This window comes from Eucyclogobius newberryi, unplaced genomic scaffold, assembly GCF_026437365.1.
Source record: "Eucyclogobius newberryi isolate DKJ021-1_F unplaced genomic scaffold, fEucNew1.0.hap1 SCAF_5, whole genome shotgun sequence".
In the NCBI taxonomy this organism is placed as follows: Eukaryota; Metazoa; Chordata; class Actinopteri; order Gobiiformes; family Gobiidae; genus Eucyclogobius; species Eucyclogobius newberryi.
In genome coordinates, this window is record NW_027316167.1 from 18,368,635 (window position 1) to 18,388,141 (window position 19,507).

Consider the following 19,507-nt stretch of genomic DNA (forward strand, 5'->3'; position numbering starts at 1 on the left):
ATGTAGACTTTATTAAATGTCAATCTCAATACATGGAGTAAACAGATTCAAATTCTATAAATATAGTATAGTGAGCAGAATCTTACATATTCTTATACTAAAATTCTGAGACATTACAAAACAGCATTGTAAATGTCATTTGTCTGAATTGACAGTTGTAAGTGTAGACATAAATAAGCATATCCCATGGCTGTCACCATCAGTGTCTACTCTAGGGCCTAAGGGGAGATTTCGCCTAACAAATGTCTCTGCATGCCAGAGTCTGCCGAGGTTTATCCACACAGTTACCTATCATTGCACTTCAACTGTCTGTGTTTGTGTGGAAGTAAACCCATATGTTTACCAGATATGTTTACATCTCTTACAGCAGACCAGGTAACAAACCAGGCAGTAGTCCCAGAGGTCAGACACCAGACGAGGCCGGCCGTCGACAGGGCCAAGAGGGAAACCCGACTGGCAATGATCTGGCCAACTCAGTCACTAGTGACATGCTCATGGTAAGTCACGAAGGGGATGTTATACCCTTATTTAAACATGTATTTATTGCTTGCTATAAACTGGATTTGAACAAATACATTTTGTTTAAAAGGTGTCCCTTTCCCAGTCACAGATGCAAATGCAGATTATACGTTTACAATGCTTCCATTTGTCAAATACAAAAAATAATGGGTGGACACATTTTATAATATACACAAATGTTATCTTTCAGTTTTTTATCCAAGTTCAAACATGGCTACCAGTACCACATACCACATGACCACTCTGACCAATCAAAGCGAGTGTGGACTAGAACAGGGGCAGAGTGCGCCGAAGCTAAAGATTTTTAAGACAACTGTAGAAATTTGAACTGAGAAAAAGTGTATGATCTGAATTAGCAAATAACTGCCACAATTTCCGAAAAGGTGCCCTGTTAGCTGAACACAAGCAGTTTGTATATACTACATTGCACTCTATGGGGAAAATGCTGTCTGGGCTGCAGAGAATATTTTGCTACAGTACCAACAACAGACACTAGTAACAACTGACGACAGGTTTAAACTAGCAATACCCTGCTGATTTTTTTTAAACATAACGGTTATCACATGTATCCATCTTTATTTAGCATTTACTATTTAAATCAGGTAATCTTATGCGGGAGACATTTACATTGGGACAATTTGTCATGTGAATTCTAAAGTTTCTGATCTCTACTGAGAGATTTCACATTATTTTTGCGGACGATTTCTGTTTGGTTTATTTCTTTTAAAATGTGGCAGGCCTTGAAAACAGCATGCCTACACTTTGCAGCTGTCAAGTGTTCCCTTTTAAGATGCTTCTCCTCACTACACATCCATTGCCCAAGAGGAGTGCCCTTAACCCTGTACTCGTCCCACCCGTGGGCCAGTACGCACTACCAGGCACCAGCAACAGCAGGAGCCTCTAACAGCAATGAGACAATGAGAGCAGTTATTCAACAGGCTTTGGTAATTAGTGGTAAGAGAACATGCAGTGCTGTGGGAGCTGTTGGTGCTGTGCACGTACACTGAAGCAGAGATGTCTAAGAGAACTGTGTAATTATGTGGGCTCATGGTGAGTCTGAGGATCTCACAGCGGTGGTGCTTAATGACTATACTCGTTCTGGGCAGCGATGCCACGAGGCGACTATATATTACACAATCTTCCCTCTGAAGTTAATAATACTTATCTTGCACATTTCAGCTTTTATAAAAGTAATGACAGGATACAGAGTAGATGAGGAAATTAAAAGTATGGTATATTATTGAATTTACAATAATGGATAGAGCTCTTGGGTTTATATTGTGGATTATGGACTGTGTCAAAACAATGAACCATCTAAATATTTAGTGAAATGTATCAGAAGCTGTAGTGTACTACTTTGTACAACATTTTGTGAGATTGGACCAGGACATAGAAGCCCTGTTGGAGAATACTCTCCTTTACTATGCCTATACTGGTACATAGGGTGGCAGAGGTTGTGGGAGAAGGTTCATGGAAGTCTTGCCTAGTCCTTTGGTTTTTATCGAGATGCACTTTGACACTTCCATCATTTTGTGTTATTCTCACAGTCAGAGCGTGTGCTGTGCCGTCTGTCCCTTCACACTTCTCATTCTCCATGGGTTTCATGGGTTTTATTTGTTCAAACTGGCATGGAAACTCTCTTCTCACCTGATTTAGGTTTCCTGCATTTCAGACAAATTTTGTAATAGGGTAAAAAGTGATGACATTAAGAAAAAGTGAAATGCAGAATGTGGTTGGAAAGCAATTTGGTCTGGGCTGCATAATGAGATGTGATCGTTTTGAGCACAGGGAATGAGAGGGAACGGTCTAGATGTGGAATATAAAATTGGATATTACATTTGTGGAACTGCTCTTTGAGTAATGCCTCGACAGTAGCTCTTTACCATCAGATAACACATCAGAAACAAAATTTCTGTCCATTGCCACAAGGCCAAGCCACCATCAGTCAGAAGATCGCTCCTGCTGTTGATAATCAGGCGCTCATCTCCACACTGCATGTACACTTTTTGCCCCTGTCACACCAGAGAGGCGGCCCACGTGACCTATAACATTAAGCTTGTCTTCAACTTCAGCGCCGCTTTATTTTCTGTGTTCTGGGGGATTGGATTTTTACTGTGACGCCACCATTCAAGTGCCCTACAAGTGTTTCATCTGTCTGCGAATATGCTATGCACTCTCCAGTCTGAGTGCGGCACTATCTGATTCATATCACATATAGAACTCTGATAAAGAGCCACATAAATTAGATATGCTACTAAATGGTTTTGCCCATGGTCAATTCGGGACCATGTTGCATTAAAATATCAGTTTAATTCTACAAAATATTATATGTAAGGTTTAGTCGACGTAAGTAGTGCAGTGTATGTAGCTCTTTTTGCGCTAATATAATAAAAATTGTCTGTACATCTGTGGAGCCAGGACTGCCATTGCTATCGTGACCCTGTGAACTCAATTACATTGACTAAAGATCTTCGTTTTTGCTTTATCAGAAGTTTGAATCCTTAAAGCACAGTGGTCTCAGTGAATTATCTCAGTTGCCATGGAAGAGGCACCCCTTGTGTGTTGTTTCATCTAAGTGCATATTTAGAAAGTGAAGACATGGATATGATACCATATGTGAAAATGTATTGAATGCTTTATGCCTATGGCATTTACAGTGCACTGTGTCTGCATGATATCACAGTGATTAATCAGTATTGATTGGAAGTAATTTGCATGCAACATGAACACCAGTTACATTACCAGTGGCTATAATACAAAATTAAATAGCCATTACACTTGCTGCAACAGTTTATGGCAAAGCCTGGGGAAATGGAATAATGCCTGGAGACATATTTCGTGAAGCTGTACAATGCAACTGTACTTTTTCCAATGCTGTAAAGTAAAAGTCACAACACTTTTGTCTATTTGTTTTGTATTGTATTGGCTAAATTCATATCTTTTATTTCAGTGATACTAAATAGTGACTTGATTATCTTTCAGTTGTCTCCTGGTTCAGAAGAAGATGAGCACGATGGTCCAGTGATTGAGAAACTAGGCCGGATTCAGTTCAGCGTTGGATACAGTTTCCAAGACTCCACTTTGACAGTCAAAATACTCAAGGGCCAGGATTTGCCTGCTAAGGACTTTTCCGGCACCTCAGATCCGTTTGTCAAACTATACTTGCTGCCAGATAAAAAGCACAAGTTGGAGACAAAAGTGAAAAGGAAGAATCTGAACCCTCACTGGAATGAGACCTTCCTCTTTGAAGGTACGCTGATATTTCTACCCATGTATCTTAAAGACAAGGGCTTTTGAGCTCTATGGACAAAGTGTAAACCAAATATTAACACTTAGTTGTTGCTCCTGTTTGTCAGTACTAGGATTTAGTCAGGTACTTTACATTGCTGTAATTGAACAACTGGTTAAAAGTTGTAGAAGTATCTGTAATCCTTGAGCATTTTTGGATGAACCCTTAACTCCATGGATGAAGTGCGAGAACTAGACAAATGGAGCAGCTCTGGTGGATGCAGTCTGAACTTTAAAATAGTGCAAGGAAGGTAATTAGCTGTATACACATGGGGAGCAAACAAATCACTGCCCAAAGAGGTTTTATAGGTTGTGTGCGCATCTTAGACTCTTAGGCACTTTATAACACATGCATAACAAATTTCTGTCTTTAGGTTTTCCATATGAAAAAGTGGTCCAGAGAACGCTTTATCTCCAAGTTCTCGATTACGATCGCTTCAGCAGAAATGACCCGATAGGTGAGGTGTCCATCCCACTGAACAAGCTCGACCTGGCCAACATGCAGACCTTCTGGAAGGAGCTGAAACCATGCAGCGATGGCAGTGTGAGTGTGAGAGGACAGAGTTGTGGGGGAGGAGGGGGAGACGGGGCAGAAAGTAATGGGTGATGTCATCGCTGGCTGTCTTGGTTGTCCCCGGGGAGACGGGTGGTGTGTGCTGGTGGGAAAGACGAGATAGAGAGGCAATATAGAGGCGGATGACAGGTGGACTGAAAAACAGACAGCCAAACACACGGCATGCAAAAGAGGGGCGGACAATGAGATGGAGCTGTGATTGTCTTTGGTCTGATGTCTCCAGGGGAATCGAGGGGACCTTCTGGTGTCTCTGTGCTATAACCCCACAGCCAACACCATCACTGTGAGCATTATCAAAGCCCGAAATCTTAAAGCCATGGACATCGGAGGCACCTCAGGTAAAAATACATTTACGATCAATTATAATTGAGTGAACTTCAAACATTAATTTGATTAAAAGTGCCACAGTTAGCACACAGTATTCCTTGGGAAAGAGTCCAGTCATTGACTGTGGCTGCTTGCAACAGGCAGGGCATCTGGCATGAAGATGTGTTAATTATTGATTTACTGTGGCAACCTTAAAGACAGGAGGCAAAAATAAATATGCAATACAAATTTACGGGCTATGATGAATTTTACTTTGATTAAACTAACCATAAAACATAAAATTATTATTATAATTAATATAATTCAATAATAATGCTTAACACACAATATCTTATACCCTAGGATGTCACTGCAAATTCATTATTGTCTTCAGATCCCTATGTAAAGGTCTGGTTGATGCACAAGGACAAGCGTGTGGAGAAGAAGAAGACCGTAGTAATGAAGCGCTGTCTGAACCCTGTGTTTAATGAGTCGTTCCCCTTCGATGTGCCTGCTCACGTGTTGAGGGAGACCACCATCATTATCACCGTAATGGACAAGGACAAGCTCAGTCGCAATGATGTCATAGGAAAGGTATCTCCTAACATTTCTCCTGCTTTCTCTTCTTCTTCTGCTCCTCCTCTGGGGCTTCTCACAACATCAACAGCATGAGCTGGAAATCATACATCTGGTCTCTACTGACCCCTGCTGGGAGCAAATGTTTGCCAGGACTATCCCAAATGTATAAAAATAGATGTAGACATTGAATTATGCAATTTTCAGTGGGATTCAAAGAGATTGTCATGTAACATGACTGTTGTATAGTTGTAAGACTTTGGCTGCATATGTTTGATAATTATAAGATTTAAATCACAGTTAGTTAGGTGGTGGAGTAATATCTGTATAGTGCGGTTAAAAAAAGGATTGCTATACAGAGCCTATTACAACTAATCAAAGGCAATTAGTGCACAGTGAAAACAAATGAAAGGTGATTATAGGGAATGAATTGGAGAAGTGATGTTGCTAATTAAGTGTGTGAATATTTAAATAGGCTTGGGAACAAGTGAGAGAATTGTAAACAAACCTTTAATAACTAAAGACAGCTTATGGAGGCAGAGGCAACGTTGTTTTGACTGGTAGGAGACAGTGCGCTCACATGACCTATACCAGGGGTCTCCAATGATATTTTCCAGGGGACCAGATTCCAGGGCCAAGGTTCGGGGGCCGGACTAAAGTTTTTTATGTTTTATCTCTATAAGATCCACAAACAACTCACAGTGGCACAACAGAAATCTCACTTTACTTTCAGAGAAGTAAAAGATATCATAACAATATTACATTATTAAAATTTTTGACAAAAGCACTAAAATTTTGACAAAAGCACTAAAACCTAGTGTTTACCAGAAAACTGACTAGACTAGTACAAAGCAGACCTAGGACAAGACAGGTTTAAACCAAGACTAAACAAACAAAATTATTAAAATAAGAGTAGCCTACTGTAGACTACCACAAACAGCGCTAACTTTGTCATTTAGTGCACTAAGAACAAACGCAGCTCGGTCATTTGGTCACACGCACAGTATCATGCCCATTCCACATCACTGCATTTATTTTTCCAACCCACTTTGAGTCGATTAAAAATAGCAATAATGAGTCTTTCCTTCCCCAGAGTCACGTTCATGTTCAGCTGTAAAATTATTTATGTTTTGTTAAAATCCAACGCATATTCACATAGAAATTAACCTATGAGGGTGTGAATTTAGACCTCCCTAATGCAAAGGTGTACATGTCCCGGGAGGAGACCGAGGTCCACCTTTCATAACCCGACCCCTGGGACAACCTGCACATCACACACAGCTGTCTGACCTACCGTGCACTCGTGCCTTGCATGATTAGGCCTTTCAATCCAGCGATGAAGCCTGGGCACGCTCCTCCGGTGCCACGGCACATAAAGTTCCTTATTATCAAGCAGACTTCCAAACACTCAAATACCACGGTACTTACGCATGTTACACTGACACCGAATCATCAATGAATCTGTTATTTACTGTGTATGCAGCATCACACGTTTGGGCTTGGACAGAGCAGTGTTTCAGATGAACCGTAGCTCTCTGGCCCGTCGTGAATGTGAGTGAGTGAGTGTTGTGTTGTGCTGCGAAAAAAAAAAAAAAATACAAAAAACTATTTCATTAAGGAAAAATGGGCTGCGGGCCAAACCATATTGCTTGGCGGTCCAGAGCTGGCCCATGGCCTGCCTATTGGAGACCCAAGCCCTAGAGACATGCTGATCCGGTCAGTCACCTCAACAAAGTAAAGTAAAGCTACTTGTTTTATTGATTTTGAATTTTCTGAACTAATTCAATATTACCATTAAAGTTCACATTCAGAGAAAACTCACATTTTTATACAAAGAAAGCGTCTCACACCATTTCAATATGAACAGGGAATATAAAATGGAGCCAGGTTTATACTAATCCTTTGTTTATTTTGTTGACAGATACATTTTAGTGGTCAGCACTTATAGCAATAAGCTCCTGGGTTTGGAGTTGTTGTTGGTGCACAATCAGGACCAAACCACCATGACTGTTCTGGACATGTTGACTTAAAAGGCACTGGTTGAATAGGCTTTTGTCAAGTCTTGCTTAGGATGCAAGGGATCCCAAGTTCAGATCTCAGACTAACTGCCAATGTTGCCCCTTTTTTAAAACCAGAAATAATTAGTTTAAAACATAAAACAATTTTGAAATTAATATTTGCAGGTAAGAATGTGTGTGTCTCACTTTAACTTCTCTGCTTCCATCCACAGATTTATCTCTCATGGAAAAGTGGCCCAGCGGAGGTAAAACACTGGAAAGACATGATGGGACATCCTCGCTCTGCTGTGGCCCAGTGGCACGCCCTCAAAGCCTGAGGGAGATCACTGACCCACCAGCTTACAGTCATCTCCACCCATATAGTGACATGTACCCCTGCCCGCACCACACCTCTGCTTTGGCGCTCTGCGGATGTCATCTCTTTGTTCTCAGGCCTCTTTGATAGTTTGTGCCCTCATTACACCCCTGTCAAGTTCTAAGTCCCACCTGAACACCTCAGTCTCAAATTAGAAATGTCTTTGATCACTCAACTTTCTTTCACAAGAGCACTCAAATCCCCCTTGGCCTTCACTCTCTCCCCTTCATAACTGCACACTTAAGTCGGACCATTACCTCCATAGCCACAGGTGAATATCAATCGTCAACCAAAAAAATGTATAACTCAAAGTCAAACCTTGCATATGTCCTGTTTCATTTTTTACTTTCACTGCCTAATCTTGAAAAACCAGGAAAAGAAAAGGAGTCGATGATAGATGGATCTGACTTGTTGATCTCGTTCTGTGCTGCCATTGTAATAATTCTCCATTGGCTGGAAACCCTTTGTTGTCCGTGCGTGCTGTGGGTGATGTGCTGTAAGAAAAACAGATTTGAACTTTTAAATTCTTGATGAGAAGTGTAAAAAATCAACAAAATATGTTGTCCTTTTTGTTGTTTGCAAAAGATGTTAGGGAATCTTCTTGTTCTTCCAGTTGATGAGAATAAGCTAAAAGTTCCCACAAAGAAGGTGGGCATAGTGTAAATGTGGCTTTTTTGGAGTTGCACAAGTATGTTTTAAAACAACAATGGTCCCGATATTGAGGGTAAATTAGGCTGTTGTATGACTTAGTAAATGTGAAGGTAGTTGAAGGCTTACGGAGGTCACTTTTGTTTCTTAAAAGTGACTCAAATGGAGTCAGAAAACAAGAGGTGGATTAACTCAAAACGACAATGCAACATATATTTTTCTTACCTAATTCCTTGTTCAAATCAATACATAATTTTCCTTGTTACGATAAAAGCCCCTAGAATGTATGTCTGACATGGCAGCCTTGCATTTTCAGTAACACTAACTGTATGTCAAATGAATTATTGAAATTTATTTAAATATTTTTGACAAGAAATACAGTTTGATTGAGGAGTTCATCCACCTCTTATAAAGTAGCTATACAGTGCACATATTTTCTTACACATTATATTTTGTCCATATACTGAAAATATAGTGAAGATTTGTAACACTTTCTATTTTAGGAGTCACGGGTGAGGCCATTAAAGTGGGACTAAACACTAGCCTTCACTACTTCGCAGCGTTGTGACGCCCCCTTTAGTCCTCCAGGCTCTGCCCAGTTAAACAGCTCATTTGGACTGCGTTGTGGCTGGAGTTAAGTGCATTTATTCCCACTCCAATGTAAATTTAAAGAAACCACCTACCCATTGAGTCACTATGAGCATTTGGCGATGAGGCTATTTATAGTGACAAGCTCACCTAGAGGTTTTAGACAGTGAGCATCAAGTAAGAGGGGAAAGAGAGACGACATATGCTAACTTACTGCCAAGTGCCCCATAGATATTTAAGTTATTAAATGTAATATATGCCAGGACATGTAGTTTATCAGGGACAAGTGACTGTGATAACAGTGATTTGTTATTAAAGATGTTCATTATTTTTACCTTGCCATGTTTAGCTTTGCATTGCACATAGAAAACTGATCTGAAAAGGCAATATTCTTGTCATGACCATGTTCAGTGTGACCTCCCTTATGTCTTGTAGAAATGTGCTGAGTGAATCCTTCTATCTGAAGTAATAATATGTGGGAGAAATGCTTTTACATTCCACTGTTGATGTATACGTACAGTGTGTGTGCGTGAGTGTCGATGTTTGAGTGTGATTGTGTTAACTGTGCTTTAGGTTCTTCTGTGTGTACCTGCACTGACTTCCAGTTTAATACTGGCTCTTGTTTACTGGTTTTATTTTGTATGAACTTGTACTTTTGAAATGTACTGAGAAGTATGTTGTTGTTTTTTTATTGTCACATCTGAAGGATAACTCACTAGTTGATGCTGGATCAAACCTCTCTTCATAGCAGGGTTATTTTCTTTAAGTGTGTTTTATATTCAAATACATTTTAAAATAGGAAAGTTAACAGTATCATGAGACTGCTTTACAATGATGTTGTTTTTGTACAGCAAATTTCTAAAGCAGCTACTTTTATTTGTCCTTTCTTTTCCTGTCTGGACCAATTAAATGCCAAAAAAATGAACATATTAAGACTACAGCTGACCATCCGGCCCTACACACATGCTTTCTGGCACAAAATGTCCTGTGTGTGCCTTATAGGAGCCACGCCTTGCCCCTCGCCTCCGTGTGTGTCCGGGAAAGGGGAAAGGTAGGTGAGATATAATCGTCACCTCATTGCATCACTCAGCTACATCTCAGGTCAGAGCTTCCCAAAATAAACAGGGATCACAGTCGTCTGTCTGGCCTGATGGCTTTGTAACATTGGCCCTGAAGGTCACGTACAACAAATCACAAAACAGAACATTTTAATACATTATGAAATATAGCAGTTCACTACAAGAGAGGACCAACAGTTTCCCAATGTCAAAGATTTTTTAAAGCCCCCTTCATTAACATTTGATATAGAGCTAAACTGCCAAACCAGGGTAATTTTAAGGTAAAACCTTAATCTTCTTTTTGCTTTCTTATTTGTTCACAGTGTTTTATAAATAATGCATTTTTGTCCAGTGCATCTTGGTAGCTTATATAGGATTGTGATCACATTTTGCATTTGAAATTCCTGAGCGTAACCATTGTTCTTATACACCATGTTGCATATTCTTGAATAATTGTTTACAGCTGATATATTAGAAACTATAAGGATATTGTGATTTGAGACCTTACCTTCAGGGTAATTGTGCTATGTACATTAAGGAAATACATTCCAAAGACCTAATAAGTCATTTTCATTCAGGGTTTGGTGGCATTGGATTTAAATTAATTAATCTACAATCGTCACTATAATAAAAACTAGCCAGATGCTATAATGTGGTAAATCTTTCGTGGTATTTCTGAATATCGGGCATTCTTCTTGGGAGCACTACTTGAGACAAAGAGAGGTTTACCAGCAACATGGATTTGATATAATGTACAAATATGTGTAAAATGTATGAAAAAAGTGAGTATTGACTGGGCTTGTTGATATCTGTGTGTCTTTGATATCATTCAGCCCCCTTTTCCACTCTCAGTTCCCTTTATAGTTACACATTTGTGGAGTGCACAATGTTAATATCAACCATTTATTTTTTTGAAACCTGTACAGTGTATATAAAAACATAAATGTGTATATAAAACAAGATATTTCTGGTACATTTTGTATTCTTTAATTCAATGGTCCCTGAGAAAAGGTAAGTTTAAAGTAAGTATAAACTTCTTATTAGAGATGGGAATTGCATACACAACACTCAAGTTATTTCCATGGTTTGGAAAAAGTGATAATACCAAGTCATATTACAGGTCAGATCTGTGGAGACAAGTGAGTTCACAAGAAATGCTTTTCAAGCTATTCTTTAAGTAATAAAAAACATAATTGTATAAATGCAAGAAGGATAAGATTGTTGCCATTCTGTGTTATTCAAGGCAAAGAAATTACATATCTGAAGACAAGCAGATGGCAAACACTCCAGAAAGTTACATAGGGCACCTTTAAATGTATTCAAGGTCAAAATATTTCTTCACAAATTCAATAATCTAAGTAATCTAAATGTACAAGAAGGGGGTCATAATCTCTCAAATAATGCAATTTACACTCATTTAATAATAATATATAACACTTATGTAGTGCTTTTCAAGATACCTAAAGACGCTCTACATTTGTGTGGTAAAACCTATTAATGATGAGCCCTTAAAAATATCTGAGTGGGTGAGATGGTGTTGACTAACGATTTTTTTTGCACGTAAGCTTAATGTAATGCAAATTTTCTGGATGATGTGCAGTCAGCTTTGGTTGTATATACACTATGGAGAAATAAAAGAACCTCGGAGAGTAGCAGAGAGGCTGAGGATGAAACAGTTGGCAAGACATGAAGGCAGGCAGCAATGGTGGATGACAGGAGTGACTATCAAGAGAAGCAGTGGGTGCAGGCAAATGTAAAAGCATGAGGAATGTATTTTTCATTTGTCATTTGAGGTTGCATTACATGTATTTTAACAGGGAAGAGAAAATGACTGAATTGCATGAAACAAAGAGGATATTCCCGCACTCTATATCTGAAGACCCCAAAACATTTTTTAATATGTCTCAATTAACATGTTTATTATAAAACTTGCCTATCCATCATAATGTATAGATTGGCAGCAAATCAGCTGTCTGATTCAGCAACAGTGCACTACTGACTTTGCATTAGAGAGCACAATACTTGGACATATAGGGCATATGTTGACCTCGGGACAATAATCCACTTAACGAACATAGCGCACAAATATACAGATACAAATCAATAAATGAGGAAAGGTCAAGAACTTGTTTATCTATATATTGTTAATATACAAACATTCACAAAAATGTCAATGTGATATGGGTAGAAATGCACATTCACAAACGATTCTATTGTTCTATGTTGCCTATGATCTATATCTTCAGTTACAGGTGAATCGTGTCACTGATGCAAAGTGATCTGGCTCCCCCTGCTGTCCATTTACCAACATGGCAGACCATAGAGATTATACAACAATCTAAAAAAAAGTCAAAATACGATGCATGATGCATATGATGCAAGACAAAAACGTCACAGTGATCATCTATGTACATTTATTAAATAATACAGCGGAACATACAATTTTCAGGAGACAATCTTCTGACAATGTTTGGGTCAATATTCATTCTTAGAGGTTCCTAAATGTTACTGGCTTTCCTTTTCCAGATACTCCAAATTGGGCGCATCCAGCCTCTGTTCATGGTCACGATTTTTGGTGAACTCCTGCAGCATATCCATGACCTCCCCTTGGTAAACCTCTGGCGTTGGCACAGCTTCTATAAAAGAATAAACAAACAAACAGATTGACAGATATTCAGAATACAGTTGCAAGTAGTTGAATTCAATATTCATCAATACATTATCAATTAATAAAAGTAAGTTCAAAGCCCGTACCTGTGGCCCAGTAGTAGATGTCCCAATCATTGCTTGGTTCATTAATAATTCTGTCATACTGCCTCAGCTGTGTCTCACTCATTGTGTTCAGGTATCTCTTTGCAAAAAGGCTAAAAAAAAGAAAGGAGATCATTAGATTATAAAATGTGTAACGTTGAACTATGCACCCAATGTAGTCTTAACTGGGAGAGGAAAATGTGGCTTTACTCTCTGCTTGGTCATGTTACATACCTAAGCAATATACAATTCTCAAGCATGCCTCTCTTGCGACTCTCATAGAGCAGACGTCGTTTCTTTATATCCAGTGGTTCATTGGGTCTGGCCTCCCACGGGGGCAATGGGATTTCGATCAGGTCCCCTTTAGTGTCGTCAGGTGCATCCCCGCGGTATCCACGAAATGATACCGTCACTGCTGGTCTCCGAACTGCATGAAGCAGCCCAGGAACTAACTACACAGCAAAAAAAAAAAAAAAAAAAAAAAAAATCATAAAATACACATAATGCCCACAATAAAAAATGTCTCGAGTCATATCATATGCATTTGTGATTTGTCAATGGCTCATAATAGTTACATTAGGAGTTGTTACGTCACACGCTGTAGCTGTTTGTATAAGTGCCCTCTCGAAGTAATCAGAAGACAATAGTAGAGATTTAGTTCTACTGACTAGACAAACTAAATAGGTATTACATTAAATTAGACAGAACGCAGGGAACGAACTAAATTATGTTATTAACCGCTAACGTTGACCATTTGTTATTTACTTGGGCTTGAAATATTCTTAGCTTAGCCACATGGTGCTAAATACTGCTTTGTACCCGACAGCAAAAGCCAAATTAAAAAGTGAGAGAACACAGAATAACTTACTCTTTTTGCAGCAATAGAAGACAACATTATGGTCCCTTTATCGGGTGCAAATGTTTCTCTCGTCTGAATGTCAGACGGTTCAATAACTCGAGGTGTTTTGCGTCAGCACCCCACGAAGGAGGGGCGCGGAACTGAAACGCATTGAAAAGCACTGGCAGCACGTAAACAGTAGTCAAACCTGGTAAACATTCATAATAATATTTTATTTACAACTAAATACATTATGTTTCTATGTAGATTATAAAGTTGATAATGTTTTACCCACGGATCTATTATAATATCGTTTTACCACGCCATCCCACATCTTCGTCCTAGGAACGAATATTGTTGTAGTTTCATACCGGTGAGAAATAGCCGATACACTAACCGGAAATAAATAGCACCCTTAGCATTTTCTTACAAAGCCAATATACTAGGGTCCCAAATAACTTTGTTTCAGTAATTTCAATGGTTTGATATATTTGTCTTTCCTTATTGCAATTGAGCGAGACGACAGTTGCGAACGTTACTTTTATGAGACCGTTCAACGTAGTCAAGCTAGCAGTAAAAAAAAAAAAATCCTAGGCGTTGTGAAATGTGCGTTCATCTGTTTTTCATCTATAAAACGTAAGCGTGTGACCGGCACGAAATAACTCGATTGCTGCATCAAAAAGCGGGTACGGGATGGCTGCTGCAAAGCCTGCAGCCACAGCGTTGGAGTGTAATGATGAGGTTGGTGTCGTAGATGCATAGCATAATAACTGACTGGATAACCCTAGCACTTTTATCTAGTTACTGTGCTGCATGTTTGTTAGCTTTTGTGAAAAAGATTGTGAAAGGTTATTTAATTCTGTGCAGGACGATCTGTATGACGCTGTGCTGACTGGATCAGTGGATACGGAAAATACATTACCATCTAAACAGAGCGAGACACGAGTTCATACAGATAATGCAAACTCCAACCAACCATCAGAAACATCAAAGTACACGGGCGGACGCATATGTGACAACCCATATATATACATTGGAAAATTCCCATGGGTGAGAAGCATTTGAACTTCATAAAATGAGAATATTCCTATTGTGCCTTTTACAAGATCCACCAATTGCATAGAATATATTAGCTTGTACATAACCTACTTGTATAACGATGTATTTTGCCTTTTAGTATCATACAAGATGTATATCAAAGGATTAAAATTGTACTATGTATTTAAATCCCAAGTGAATTGATTTTTGCTTCAATTAACATACTTGCAGTGGGTAACTGAAGAAGAAATATTACAGCTGGTCAGTGACGTTGGTGTGCAAGATGTACTTGAAGTAAAATTTGCAGAAATCAAATCAAATGGACTCTCAAGAGGGTAAGTGACTTGGTATTGATATAGCCTTTAGTTCATTGTGAACAGAAATTATATTTTCATTTTCGAATTTCTATTTCAGATATGTTAAAGTGGTGGTGGGCTCCAAGCAGTCATGTAACATACTCATGGATAAAGTTCCAAATTACACTCTTGGTGGCGAAAATATAGTTTGTCAACGTTCTTCTAATTTTGAGATGGACAAACAGAGTAAGAATACATTTTAAAACATCTAATACGTTATTATTCTGCTGTATAAGCAATGTGCTTTCTTCACGTGTTCCAGGATTCCCACCAGATGCTGATTATAATATAAATGATTCCAGCTCGTATTTACCACAGGATCATCAACAGTTTTTTAACCAATTTACCAACATAGTTCCTCCTGTACCCAACCCATATCCGAACTACCCTCTTTCCTTACCACCTATACCACCTCCATCTCTGCTACCCTTCATGTTCATGAACTTTATGAAGTATCCTGACAACCCACAATCTCAAAATCCTGAAATTGCTGGCACATCACAAAGGTGGCACAGCAGCAGCAGCAGCAGCACATTGAGCAGTAATGAAAAGTAAGCCTAAATAAATGCAACTAATAATTTACAATGTATACTGTATATTAAATAAAGTAAAATATACTAAATAATCCAAATACAAAAGATGTATTTCAGCCCTCCCATTAAAATATTTTCAGGGCTGACATTTTAAAATGAGTTATTGTTGACTTGAGAGATCACACTGCCCTTTTTTTTATTTTTTATTTAAAGAACAGATAAAGACTTCGAGGAACTTTTAAACAGGAATAAAGCAGTTGCTAGTACTGCCATCAGCAAGGCTGTGTTGGGGGCAACAACAGGTAAGTGCATCAAAAATGTCTTAAGTGGTCACTTCAGTGGTCTAACGAAGCTTTGTATTTCAGGAGAGCTGAGTGTGGCAATAGAAACACTTTTGACAGCAATTTCAATCATCAAACAGTCCAGAGTGTATCAAGATGGTCGCTGTAAAGCCATGGTCACCGCTCTAAAAGACTAGTGTCCATTCAAGGAGGTTACAGCAGGTCTACACCAATAACACACAGAAAGTCACATTTGAACATAAATTGCAAATGCATTTTTTTAAATCTTAGTATATAATCTCTTCAGGCACAGTGAAGAGAGAGAGCGGGATCGGAGGAAATCGTCAAGCAAAGAAAGACGACGTTCGTCAAGGAGGGACAGACATCGATCCCGGAGTGGTGAAAGAAGCAGTGACCACTCTCAAGAACGCTCTCGGGAACGAGACAGACACAGACATTACTAACCCCCCTTTAGGGTAAGTCCTTCCATCCATATCACTCTCAAAGCAAAGTTTTTTTTTTTTTAAACCAAGATGGTTTGTTTTTCTTCCCATAGACCAAGATTATATAATGGATACAGGACTTTATTTCTTCAACTAACAGCTGAATGTACATAAGGCGAGGCTGATTGGAAGCATACTAAAGAGATGTATCTTTTTCATCTGCCTTCACAGTTCCTTTTTATCTATTAATTGTAGACTTGATGCAAATACTTTGTTTCACTATCTGCATGGTCTACACATTGTAATTGTGTAATGTGCTTTTTTTATTAAATCAAACAAATTAACTGACACCTTTCTTTAATACAATTGGAGGGTAAGCAATAAAACCGTCACCCCTTGTGTGAAATCTAAAAACGATACAAAGACAAATCAGTGATATTGTGGGTGGGGTATTTAAATAAAAATTGTTTGTTCTCGTAGTGAAATATCTTCATAGCAAAAGGATGCTGTAAACCGTCAACTGTAAATCTTCAGCGGGGGATCTTCCATTACTTTTCAAGTGGCGCATAATTCAATAACTTCTCAATAAGATCCACGTGAGAAAGAAGCATTCTTCGACAGCAGTATCTCTTCAAGCCCAGGGCATCAAGAGCATCACTAAAAAGGAAATTATAATTGTTAGTAACAGCACATTTAGCACAGCTACAATACAGTATAAATCCTACATACTACAGCCAGGTTCAATAATATTACATTCAAAACTGTTTAATCAATGATTATGGCTGCACAAGATTAAAAAAGCTAAGATATGGTGGTCAAATACTGCAAAATTGATATTACCGTATTGAATATGCACCGTGCTAAAAGTAAAAAGTGCATACCTTTATTTACCTAACTTTAACATGGATAAAACCAAGATTGAGGCCATGTACACAGGTAGCCGGGTAGTATCTAATAAAAAAACGCATAATGTCTACAATATGACCTGTCATCCACACATAAGCGCAGGATATGTCTTTTGGAAAACTCCAGTTTTGTGTTCGAGTGTGGACATGGGTAACAGGCGTTTTAACTTCCCAAACATCGTGTATCATCGACAATTAATGAATACACGTCTTCTTTGGTGTTATGGCGGTGTGTTACATTACCGCCACCCACTGTACATGCACGGCTGCCAAGCAACGACATCAGTGGAAATATCAAAGAATGAAGCCTGAAGAATAAAGCTGTGCAGCGGAGGCACCAAACATCAAAGAAGGAGAGGAAGATGAGTCAGCTCTGGAATAAAGCCGGTCGGACTCTGAAAAAATGAGTCTAAAGAAAAGAATAAAATCTTAAAGAATAAAGTCTGGCAGTAATGTACCACTTTGATACCAACCATCATAAAACAACTGTAGTTGTACGTCTAAGACTTTATTCCATGAATACACGTCACATTTCAGTCTTTTATGCCTGACAGTTGACGACATAGATCCTTTGAAAAGTGTGTTACTTCTGTTTGTACAAGTGCACAGAAGGAGTCCTTTACAATCGGCCTTATTGCACCAAATAACTCATCATATGCTGCCTGGAGCCATGCTTCATGTCTTGCGGAAGTGACAAGAAAAGGCTTGCTCTCATTGGATAGATTGGGTCTAACGTTTAGGCAAACGATGCCAAATATTAATCTGGCATGTGTGGATGGATATATTTAAAACGAATATGTGTATACGCAATACTTAATATTAAAAAAACGAAGGGCGGCGGTTATGAGTTAATAATACCCGCCTGTGTTTGTACGTGGCCTGAATCAAGAATAAAACGCAAATTTCCGTGAAAACTAAACTTAATTTCAAATGGAGAACCTTGAGTAATTGTTGAGTTATCGATGATTGCGTCAGACAGTATCTCATTAACGAATAATTAGCAATATATTGAGGGAGTCAAAACAAACCGTAAAATCCTTTCAATTGGGGAGCCCTCTGCATGAATTGGTTTGTTTCGATACTACTGATGAGACATACTTTTGGGATCTATTGTGCGGTCTCTGAAAATGAAATCCTACAGGACTTGTGTGGATTTTATTCAATCTGGATCCATATTCAACTCACCCTTCAGTGTACTCGGCTTGAAGAAGACCGAGATATGGCTCCCACTTGTTCCCCACAATCTTCCCGCAGGTGAAGCAGCGGATTGGGATAATCATGGTCGCAGTTCCTACAAACAAATGGGACGTCGCTTATGACATTGGTAATTCGATTTAGGATGACTGATTCGGACTCACTGTTCACAATCAAAAACACAAGGGCTTTCGGAGTTAGCTTTAGCCGCTAATAATATCTTGGCGCCATTGTTGATGTCTGTTTATTGCAATTTGTAATGAACTCCATGTTTGTACTTACCGTCAGATCTGGTGCCACAAGCGTTGGTTGCAGCAATTAGGAGTTTTAGTCCAAATTAAAGTATTATCAACCTAAACGCACGCGGTTGCGGCTCACTGGCATCTACTACGTCATAAAACAGTAATTCTTCTTCTTGTGTATTTCCGGCAGACTGCGCACTACACGGCGCAATGCTGCCACCCACAGGTGATAGTCCATTACGACACTTTACTAGAGTCTACAGTCCACTATCGAAAATAACACCACAAATGCTCTGCACACCTCCTGCTTTACTGACACAGAGTCTTCACTGAAAACTTCACTTTTCCACAGGTTTCATATTGGTCATTAAGATATTTTCCAATTAAGAGGTCTGATTCCAAACCCCAGTGGCTTGTTGTTATCAGGACTTGTTTTTTCCTGTTAGATCCATGTTATTTCCCCATGTTGTTTTCCCCAGGTTGTATTGTCTCCCAATATAATAGATCCATGTTGTCTCCCCGTGGATCTATTATGTCTCCCCCAATAGACTTCTGGCAATGTTTGGGCATGTACATAATACCCAGGTTCAGTATCGCCCTCTACCGAGTTGGAAGGGGGAGAGGACGCGTATTTTGTAACCATAGCGTTACGAAATAGTTCTTTGCTTATACTCTCTGACTCTGACACAAGTTATTCAAAGCTTATTTGTCCTATGCTTATTTTGTAGTTCCAATGGTTAGTATGGCTGCTCTTCAGTCTTACAGCATGTTCTGCTGTAACGATAGAATTCAAAAGGAATATGTCGAATGGAAATAGGATTTCTCCATAAGGAAACAGGGAGAAATACTCCGGTGGTTAACCAGGCAAAGAGCTCAGAAGTTCACAACCCTTTTCTGTTAGCAACATGATTTTACATGGGCAACCCCTGCATCCTTAACCTGGCAGACAAACTGCTATTTTTATGAGTAATAAAGATGGAATAAGAAGGTAATCAG

The 19,507-nt window shown here is 39.0% G+C and overlaps 4 protein-coding genes across 7 annotated transcripts in view; 2 read left to right on the top strand and 2 right to left on the bottom strand.

The window, feature by feature from the left end:
- Positions 1–8,498, top strand: part of syt7b (synaptotagmin VIIb) — a 100,772-nt gene extending 92,274 nt beyond the window's left edge. For 2 of the 3 annotated variants that reach the window (XM_072464886.1, XM_072464888.1), the window contains 6 exons: positions 368–497; positions 3,502–3,769; positions 4,182–4,351; positions 4,605–4,719; positions 5,082–5,281; positions 7,494–8,496. In XM_072464886.1, coding sequence (XP_072320987.1) covers positions 368–497; positions 3,502–3,769; positions 4,182–4,351; positions 4,605–4,719; positions 5,082–5,281; positions 7,494–7,598 — 988 coding nt within the window. In that variant the 3' untranslated portion in view covers positions 7,599–8,496. Of the gene's footprint in view, positions 1–367; positions 498–3,501; positions 3,770–4,181; positions 4,352–4,604; positions 4,720–5,081; positions 5,282–7,493 lie in introns of all 3 variants that reach the window. The other variant, XM_072464887.1, reaches the window with a different exon arrangement.
- sdhaf2 (succinate dehydrogenase complex assembly factor 2) overlaps positions 1–13,811 on the bottom strand; it is a 222,684-nt gene extending 208,873 nt beyond the window's left edge. The window contains exons 1-4 of one of the 2 annotated variants that reach the window (XM_072464803.1): positions 13,550–13,811; positions 12,916–13,133; positions 12,685–12,794; positions 12,423–12,566 (exon numbers count right to left, since the gene is read on the bottom strand). In XM_072464803.1, coding sequence (XP_072320904.1) covers positions 12,436–12,566; positions 12,685–12,794; positions 12,916–13,133; positions 13,550–13,576 — 486 coding nt within the window. In that variant the 5' untranslated portion in view covers positions 13,577–13,811 and the 3' untranslated portion in view covers positions 12,423–12,435. Of the gene's footprint in view, positions 1–12,327; positions 12,567–12,684; positions 12,795–12,915; positions 13,134–13,549 lie in introns of those variants that run through there. The other variant, XM_072464804.1, reaches the window with a different exon arrangement.
- A 297-nt stretch (positions 13,812–14,108) lies between these two features.
- LOC140381568 (cleavage and polyadenylation specificity factor subunit 7-like) lies at positions 14,109–15,944 on the top strand. Its single transcript, XM_072465632.1, has 7 exons — positions 14,109–14,260; positions 14,387–14,569; positions 14,789–14,892; positions 14,972–15,099; positions 15,176–15,464; positions 15,660–15,748; positions 15,812–15,944. The coding sequence occupies exons 1-7, from the start codon at positions 14,213–14,215 to the stop codon at positions 15,922–15,924; spliced, it is 954 nt and encodes a 317-aa protein (XP_072321733.1). The 5' UTR covers positions 14,109–14,212; the 3' UTR covers positions 15,925–15,944.
- Positions 15,945–16,711: 767 nt separating this feature from the next.
- Positions 16,712–18,707, bottom strand: polr2l (RNA polymerase II, I and III subunit L). The gene is made up of 3 exons (XM_072465633.1): positions 18,552–18,707; positions 18,261–18,366; positions 16,712–16,827 (listed from the first exon to the last, which is right to left on the bottom strand). The coding sequence occupies exons 2-3, from the start codon at positions 18,353–18,355 to the stop codon at positions 16,719–16,721; spliced, it is 204 nt and encodes a 67-aa protein (XP_072321734.1). The 5' UTR covers positions 18,356–18,366; positions 18,552–18,707; the 3' UTR covers positions 16,712–16,718.
- Between the last annotated feature and the right edge of the window lie 800 nt (positions 18,708–19,507).